This window comes from Camelina sativa, chromosome 5, assembly GCF_000633955.1.
Source record: "Camelina sativa cultivar DH55 chromosome 5, Cs, whole genome shotgun sequence".
In the NCBI taxonomy this organism is placed as follows: domain Eukaryota; kingdom Viridiplantae; phylum Streptophyta; class Magnoliopsida; order Brassicales; family Brassicaceae; genus Camelina; species Camelina sativa.
In genome coordinates, this window is record NC_025689.1 from 5,010,083 (window position 1) to 5,020,037 (window position 9,955).

Here is a 9,955-nt window from a genome sequence, read left to right on the forward strand (position 1 = left end):
TATATGATTCATCGGATTCTAATTTTTATGCTTTTGTTATTGTAGTGGTTGTTTGGAAAGCAAGATCAATCCATCATAGATTTTGTCTATGGTTTCTCCATCTTTTAAAACATATATGTTGTATTATTTTCTATATTTTGTTTTGTAGTTTAGTAATTTGAAATAAAATTTTATATGTAACCTAATACATATTTTTTTTATTCAGTTGAATTCATGGATGATCTCATAATTGTAGATCTACAAAACTGAATATAATGAAATTCAGGTATTAATTTTTGCATATAATATTGTTGCTAATGTTTTTTTTTGTAATAATTGTAATTGCAGAAAAATTATGGTGGATTCTTTTCATAACAAATTTATAGTAATTTTCTAAAAACTTACCATAAATTAAATTATAATTATAGTTTAAATAGATTTAAATTATAATTCTATTTACAAATAGAACTATGAAGGGATTTCTTTCTGTTTACAAATAGATTTAAATTATAATTCTGTTTATATGTAACCTATTACATAACCTTTTTGGTTTTAATTGAATTCATGGATGATCATTGATAATAATTGTGGATTTACAAAATTGAATATAATGAAATTCAGGTATAAATTTTTGCTAACCCGAATTCTTAAATTTTTAAAAATAATATTGTTGCTAATATTTTTGTAATGATTATAGTTATTGCACAAAAGCTATGGTTGATTGTATTCATAAAAATTATGGTCATTTTCTCAAAACTTTGATTTCTTTTTATTTACAAATAGATTAAATACTTGTTATGACTAATATTTAAATAAATATTTATAACTAATATTTTTTCATAAATATTTGTGACTAATATTTCTTCTTCCTCTTAAATGGATTTAAAGATTAGGAAGAGTTGATCTTTAAATGCTAATCTATAAAATATAAAAAATAATACTTATCTCGATGAAGACGTTATTAGAAATCCAAGACGAAGGTCATTAATGATCAAGATCATTGTCTTTTTTCTTCTTCTGGCCTTTCGATTTCAAATTAAATTTTTACTTAATTTTTTTTTCATCTGTTTTCTTGTTGCATTAATTTTCTTCTTCTTAATTCTCAACAATTAAACAGAATAACAGATCAGTACGTGACATGCTTCAATAAATTTATACAAAATATTAAATCATTATACAACACAATAGTATAAAACTATCAAATAAGATATGAATTAAGTTTTAAGAACAATAGGTATAAAATCATAATTATCAGTAATAAAACACTATCTTGGAAGCTTATATCTTTCTGGTGTACATAAGTAAATAATTTCCTTTAATTAATATTCTGCCATATTCTTTTTCGAATGTAAAAAGTAAAGTTGGTTGATGAGATGATGAGGTTAGTGTTAAATTAGTGGTTAGCTCACTAGTCTCTTAATGTGGTTTAATTTGATTTTAGTAAACAATATGTAAAGTTTTGCCGGAGACTATATACCAAATGCGACCATAAATCCCGTAACTAATGTCTCTATTGTAGTTAAGTGAATTTATGCAGATTAAAATTCAGTGTTGACTTGGGGTGGTATTGATTTGAGATTTTTGAAGATTTTTGAAGAGTTCAACAAAATCATTAAAAATGAATAAGTGAAAGATTGTTAAAGATTGCTAGAGAGTTTTGTTGATTAGTTTTCTAAAATCTTGTAAAGTCTTCCAAACAATCTCTGTATTTTTATGATATTTTTCATGACTTTATTTTGTAAAGAAAATGTCTAAAATCATGAACCAATAACATAATAATTGAACTCATTAACAATCCTAGATTCTTTTTTTTTAATTGAATAACATAAAACTTTTAATGACTTTATAAAAGTCTGAATCCAATAACCCAGATTTGTTAAGATTTTAAAAGACTTTTTACAAATCACAAACGAATAACACTAAACTTTAACAGACTTTAACAAAACTTGATCTAATAACAACAGATTCTACATAACATTTAAAATCTTTAAAACTCTGTTCAAATCTTAAACCAATAGGTTTTAGAAACCAAAATGCACATTAAAAGTTAACTGGATATATTTAATTTTCTCATTGCACTTTCGCTTAGGAATTTGTATTTCCGACGTCGTCTTGACAAACATCATCATTTTAGGACAAATGGAGAAAACCCTACGCCGTAGTTGAAGTGAAGCAGCATCCACAGAGAGGAGCTTGGAGAAGAGCATAATGGAGGATTCCACCAGAATGGAGAAGGAGAGAATGGAGGTATCAGAGAAGATGGGTTCATCTTTGCTTCTTCTTCTTCTTCTTCTTCGATTCTTTTCCCATTCTCTCTTTCACCAACACTCATTTTCACACAATGAGTTTAGGTGTGCTTTTGGAACATAGCTTTTCTGTTCTTTTCTTGTTGCTATTTCACTACTTGTTATTGTCTTCTTTGCTTTTTCTTCTTTGCCTCTTTCTCTTCTTTTGTTACTTTGTTAAACTCGGTGGCCAGCACACTGATGGTGGTGGTGGTGGTGAGCTTGAGCTTGGAGAGCTCAGTGTTGCAGAAGAAGTCAGTGTTGAAGAAGAAGAGGAGGACGAGCTTGGAGAGGAGCTTGAAGAAGAAGAGGAGGACGAGCTTGGAGAGGAGCTTGAAGAAGAAGTAGAGGAGGAGCTTGGAGAAGACGAAGACGAGCTTGCAGAAGAGGAGAACGGAGGAGCATTTGAGAACGGTGGAGCACTCCACAACGGTGGTGGAGCATTCCACAACGGAGGAGGAGAGAATGGATTCTCCTCCTCCAGTGGGGAGCTTGGAGATGTTGACAACCTCTCAATGGAGATTTTCATCAGCTCCGAATCCTCAAAATAACTTAGATAGTTGTAACCCTCTCTCACTACTTCGTATTTGTTATAGATTCAGCTTTAGCCAAAGTCGTTTGATTTACTAAAGTGTTTGTTTTTATAGATTCTGCTTTAGTGGTGAGCTTGGAGAGAATGGATTCTATGGAGGAGCTATCAAGTTCTTGTTTTTCTTGCTATCATATTTTTATTTTGTTTTGCTCATATTTTTCTTATGTTTTGCTAATTTTAATCTATTTCTTATCTTATTTTTATATTCAAAATTACATATATGTATAATAAAAATTTGATGGCTATACAAAAAAACTTATCATGCAGATTAAAAAAAATTAATTTTGATCATTGCATAATAAGATAATTAGAATTTGTCAGAAATAGTCCTTTTGGAATACCCTTTTTCAAAAGTACTATTTTTTCAATATTTTTATTTTTACCCTATATATTTTACGCAATTACAATATGTTAATTAATTTTTAGAATTTTTTTTTTAGGTTTGGCTTCTCTAATTTACATTTAGGATATAGTTTTGAGGGGTTAAGGTTTAGTATTTAGAATTTAGAGCTTAGAATTTAGTTGTTTTATACATAGAAAATGAGTATTTTTGAAAATGAACAACATAAAAGAGTATTTCTAAAAAGACATATGAAAATGAATATTTTTGAAAACCCCCCTAAGATATTCAAGCTAAATAAATCATATTTAGATATTTGAAAAAATTATTTTGTCAAAGCAGTGGGAATTTATTTAGATGTGGGTGCCTAATCTCGAGTACGACTGTTGTTATTTCGAATCAAGTCTTGCATTTCAGGAATATCTAAACAAGAATCTGCCATTACATAGTGCTCCGGTCATAGAAAAGTTCAGCCTCATTCTTCGTGGTCAGTCATTTCAATATGATGATGTCAAACTGTAGGTTGAAATTGTAGTTTCTTTTGGTATGTGAATGTGTTGAATATCTACAATGATAATCATTTTCACTTTCTAGGCCCGAGAATATGAAAATGATTATCATTATAGATATTCATTCACAAACCAAGAAACTGCAATTTCCACTCACAGTTTGACATCGTCAGATTGGATATGACTGACCACGAAGCCCAAGGCTGAACCTTTTTATGACTAGAGTATTATGTAATGGCAGATTCTTGTTTAGATGTTCCTGAAATGCAAGACTTGATTCGAAATAACAACAGTGGTACTCGAGTTTAGGCACCCACATCCAAATAAACTCTCATTGCTTTGACAAAATGCTAGTGGAGACAGCATCCTTGCTAGGAAGAAATGATATTATCTTCACCAGCACTTCATCGGGTAAGTCACTAATATTACCCATATGTAATGTTTCCTTTTTTTAGGTAGAAAAATAATGTTTATTTTTGTCTCTCTACAATCTTTCTTTTATAGACAAATGAAGATGAATGTGAAGAGACATGCCATCAAGAGACACAATTCATTTTAGCACTTCCGAGGAACCTTTAGGCTTCTCAAGGAAATGAATTTATTATATCAATCATTGAAGAAAGTGTTAGTCCATAATTGAGTTTCAGAGTCAAACGTTTAGGTCATGACATTTCGGTTTGTGTTATTTCATTTAAGAGTCACTAAGTATGAAGAGACACAAGTCATTGTGTTGTTGTGTCTATTTGTTAAAAAACATACCTGAAACTACGTAATAGCTATTTTAATTATCCAAGATACATAAGAACAACGTATATAGATTAAAGTTTATCTCTCTACGCTTCGTGTACTTCACTTAGACAAATATGAGAGTGAAACAAACACAAAGAGAAGCAGAGAGATGAGTCTAATGCTCAAATAAAATATTTTTTTTTTAATTCTTTATCAATAAACTTGATATTTTTTGTTAAAACCAACATATGTTAATTTAATTAACATAACTAATACATCAATATGCGTATATGCACAGACTGTTACCTAGTGTATCTTAAATTGAAGCCAAATTATCTGTGTTCTCTGCAACTTCCCCACAACGCATAAATTGTCATCTAACATACTGCACAACTAGCATGGGTCTTCAAATTATTTAAGTCTCTGATGTCTTCAATCAAGGTCATTTAACATACTGCACAACTAGCATGGGTTCTATAACAAGTCTTCAATTTATTAAGACATCAGAGATCTTATTGAAATCGACTCATGAAAACTTTGATTTCTCTAGCATTTAGGCATCAACGGATCACACAATGAACAACTTGAGTTGCTACAGACAAGGAGATAATTATTACAAAAGGCGGTATTATATCACCTACTAAACTATTGGGACTGTTCTGTTATCACTGTTACTATTCTCATTGTCTTCATTTTCACCGGACATTTCCTCTAGTGACTTCCCTTTAGATTCAGGCACCAAGAAAGTGAAGAGAATACCTAAGAAGTTAACCACACCCAACACAATAAGCGAGTTCCTGACCCCAATCCCTGGAGGGTATCCTGCGTCTGTCTTCTCTTTGTCCGGGCTCTGAGCCAAGTACAAGAACCCGAACGCACCAACCATTGCTCCTAATTTCCCTGATGCTGCAGAGATACCATGGCAGGTTGATCTGAACCTGGCTGGGAAGATCTCTGCTGGCACAACGAAGGTTGTAGCATTGGGTCCAAAGTTGGCGAAAAAGAATGTTAACGAATACATGATAACAAATCCGATTCGGTTCTCCTTGTGAGTCCAGTGGTTGTAAGGAATAGCCAGAGCAAACATAAAGACCGTCATGAAGAAGAAACCCATCATCTGAATAGCGAATCTTCCAATGACGTCGATGAACGCAACTGTGAACCAGTAACCAGGTACCGTGCTACACAAGGCGATGAGCGTCTGTGCTCGTGCGATCTTGAAAACCTCTTGAATCGCATTCATGCTTTGCGCCGGAGGAATCCACCCAATGGCGCTAAAAATATCTTTCTGGAAAAGGTTTTGACTGTAGAAAGCGATGTCGAGAAGGAACCATGTCGAAGTAGTGCCTAGCAAATGAAGCCCATGGCGACTCATGAATTCCTTGGATAACAAGGAAAAGGCCTTGGACTTCTCCTTTGAGTTCTGTTCCATCTTCTGCTGTTCTGGCTCTATCTCCATTTGCAGAACCTTAGACATGTCCGAAGCTGCCTGCTTTGCATCCTTAGCAACCAAAGCTGTGTATCTTGCGGTCTCTGGCATCTTCGATCTCGAGTAATACGTCATTGCTGCTGGGATAGCACCAACCATAAGTATTATACGCCATACCAAATCGGCTTGAGGAATCGTGGATCCCAAGGGATCATCCTCATAGGCAGGGGATGGGAACTTAGCTTCAAAAGCAGAGGAAATTATAATAGCGAAAATTCCACCAGCCATGATCCCGAACCCTTGCATAGCGAAAACCGCAGAGACAAACGCGCCACGAGTCTTCTTGTTCGCGTATTCAGACATGATCGTTGCGGATAAAGGGTAGTCCCCGCCGATGCCAAATCCAAGCCAAAACCGAAAAAAGCAGAGCGTGGCCATTACAGCTTTTGGCTCGTGTCCGAAAGAGAGACCAGAGGCTACTGAACAAAGGACCATGACCATTAACGTCATACCATAAACTTTCTTCCTCCCGAGCTTGTCACCGAGCCACCCGAAAAAGAGCTGACCGGCGAGGGTCCCGCAGAAGGCAACGCCATTGACGGCGGCTGCTACGTTGGGAGGCAGAGTCCCAGGTTTTTGTGCGCCTTCCACGTGGTAGTAAATACGACCGAGGAGCTTCGTGACCAGGGAGATGCAGAAGAGATCGTAAGCGTCAGTGAAGAATCCCATTCCGGCGATTATGATAGCCGTGAAATGGTACCATTGCGTCTTGGCCACGTCAAGTGCATTTAACACTTGTAGTTGTTCCCTTGCCATTCTTCTTCTCCTCTCTGCAATTTCATAAAAAAAAAAAAAAAAGTCGAATAAGTACCCTTTGTATATAGACAATTTAGAATTTTATTAATTGCAATGTCAGTGTGGATCATATTTTTGGCGATATAAGATCGACCCATGAATCTCATCACAAACTTGTGGGAATCTCTAACTTATGGATTTTTAACAGTTTCAATCGATTTACTTACGCCAGAATATTTTTGAAAAGATTATAATTTTTCAAATTCAATGATCTAAAGAAGCATATAGTTTCGAGTTAGTACCGTTCATTTAGTATGGATTTGCAAAATAAAAAACAATTCATTACATGTTGACCCAAAAAAATGAAATTCATTACAAAGTACAAATAATAAAGTAGTTTACCGAACTTGAAATAAGTTAGGCAATTTTAAAAGCAAATAGAATTAGACCTTAACATTAAAAAAGGGACCCCAATTAATTTATTCTCATTTCGTTGATCTCTTAATTACAAACCATAAACGTATGTTGACCGAACTTGAAAAAAATTAACTTAAAGAAATTTAAAAGCCAATATTAGAAAATTAGCATGTGTATGTGTTTAGATGTGGTAGCTTATACCGAAAAGTTTTCATTTTCTTGTAGATATATAATAGTAGAAGTCAACTCTAGTTTTCGTCCAGTCCACTCACTCTATCATATGACAATAATTATGTGTAAGCTAATAAATAACTCAAATAATTGGAATCCTAATCTTTTGGGTTTCTACCGACGTTACCAATTACTTCCTCCATTTTTTATTAGTTGTCATTCTAGAGATAAAATTTTGTTTTCCAATATTTGTCGTTTTAGATTTCCAATGCAAATGTTTGGTAAAAATTTCAATTCTATCTAACTTTATTAATGTTTTGACCAATAAAAAAATTAGAAAATATATTAAAAAATGATAAAATATAAAATTTAATGGTTTTCTTAATCTATGTAAAACAACCTTAAACGACAAGTAAAAAAAACGGAGGGAGTATTCTCAAACGTAACTAAGAAATGAGAGGTCATAAGAGTTTTTTTTTTTTAACTATTACACAACTATGTTGACCCAAGAAAAAAAAAACTATTACTACAATTTTGTCTTTACTCTCGTTACCAAGAAAAGTCCGACTTGTGACGTCTAAACTAAATCTGAACACGGAGTGAGAGTAAGACAGCGAGTTGTTTTGTCTTAATTGCGGACACACCTTTTATTTTAAGAAAATATATCTCTTTTATTACAAAAATATATTTTTGCATGCCCTTTTCAATTTTTCATTTGTGATTGATCGATGATGCCGCTCAGGCGCTCAACAAAACAAAACAAAACAAAACAAATACTGTATGTTTGAAGAGACCTAATCCTAGTTAATGATCCAAGAATGTGGGAAAAAGCAAAATTTTGATCTTACAATTAATTTTCTCGACAAGAAAAGACACATAAGACGAGACCACACCTATAGATATTGAAGAGGCAGAGAAGAGGACCACATAACATACTAGAAAAACGATAACATCCTATTGTTTTGCATCCATAAACATAAGCATCAAAAGACATAAAATTCAAAGAAAGACTTACAGAATTATACAACAAACTTCTTCCTTATAGGAGTTTGTGTAGGATCCGATCTGATTACTATTGTCAGAAGAGTGTAGAGAGAGAGAGAGAGACAGATGTGAAATCTTTAATTTCCTTTTTTAGTCTGGAGAAAATGTAGAGAGGGATGATGAGAGGGATGATGAGAGGAATGAGCGTTGAAGCTGCCTATGAACAAGGACAGAGTTGAAGCGTCTTGAAACGGATATATTTATAAGCTCCTCTCTATGAGATATTCCTTTCTCTATTTCGGTATATTCTCCTTTCAACGACGCCGTTTTAATGCTTTGTATATTTTCTTCCTTTTTTTACCAACTTTTTTACTTCGTTTAGAAAAAAACTATTAGGACAAAATGATTCTGTTGTGCTGTTATTATTCTTTTATCATCTACAAAATAGCTGTATTTAATAAGTCCCTTCCTTTTTTACTCGTAGTTTGACCATGAATTGATTGATTTTTGTTACGGAGCTTACATGCATGGAAAATGCAAACGCTTGGCATGCGGTTAAGGATATGAGTTTCAAATACTAATACAGTAAGAAATTTACCCTCTTATTGACACACACACACACACACTGACACACGCACATACAAAAAAGCCATGATGAATGACGACGAAAGGAAAAATTTACATATGACTTTTCAAGAAAGAAAGAAAATCATTACAATGCATTTAGAGCGACAGGTCAACAAAAACCATCTTTGGTTTGAATATATTAAGGATGTTTGTTTTCAACAATGCAAAAAAAACGTTTGTTGCTTGTTATAAAAAAATGTGTTTTACTCTTTCCTATATCCTCGTGAGGTGTATTTTATACCTTCTGGTAGTAAGTATAATTGTTTTATGATCACTAAGCAAAAACGTATAATAATGTTATTTTCTCATTGTTGATCTTGTTTTATGTTCGTTTATTAGTTTCTTGGCAATGTTTTTTTTCGTTTAATGATTTTCGATATATTTATTCGTGTGTGTACGTACATCTCTATTTTGTTATTAAAGAAGCAATAACTGCAGGACGTAACTATATCTACAAAATGTCAATGGTATTTAGTGGTGTAGATTTATTGAGTATGGGAATAAAAACCTATTTGTAGCGTGTGAGTAAGGCTCATCACTTTGGATTTGGAATGGTCCGTTCCCTATCTGATAAATAAAGAGCCTTTAAAGCATTTACCGAAATATGAATATCTAGTTTTAGCCCAGCAACTTGTTTTGTTTTCCCCCTTCCGTGACAGAACAAGAGTTCTACCAAAATTAGGATGGTATCTCTATTTCCAACCATTCTTAAATATTAAAGGGGCATTCTCAAAAATGCCCCTTTTTCCATATCCCTTTTTAAAAATACCCCTTCATGTTGACCATTTTTAAAACTACCCTTCTTTATATACAAAATGACCAAATTACCCTTTTTTGAGTGACAGCAAGAATGTACAGTCATCAAAATCGAAAATATTTTCCCGCCACAAAAATTTCCCGCCAAATTTTTTTTTCCCGCCAAAATCGAAAAATTTTCCCGCCAAAAATATTGAAATTTATACATTTTAAAAACATTGTAAACGCTTTTAAAAAGCTTTTAAAAGCGTTTACAAGGTTTTTAAAAAGTTTTTAAACACATTGTAAACGCTTTTAAAAACCTTGTAAATGCTTTTAAAAAGCTTGTAAATGCTTTTAAAA

At 33.0% G+C, this 9,955-nt stretch overlaps 1 protein-coding gene across 1 annotated transcript; it reads right to left on the reverse strand.

Moving 5' to 3' along the window:
• LOC104785556 (inorganic phosphate transporter 1-4-like) lies at window positions 4,903–8,467 on the reverse strand. The gene is made up of 2 exons (XM_010510794.1): window positions 8,262–8,467; window positions 4,903–6,693 (listed from the first exon to the last, which is right to left on the reverse strand). Exon 2 carries the CDS (start codon window positions 6,677–6,679, stop codon window positions 5,075–5,077), a length of 1,605 nt encoding a protein of 534 aa, XP_010509096.1. The 5' UTR covers window positions 6,680–6,693; window positions 8,262–8,467; the 3' UTR covers window positions 4,903–5,074.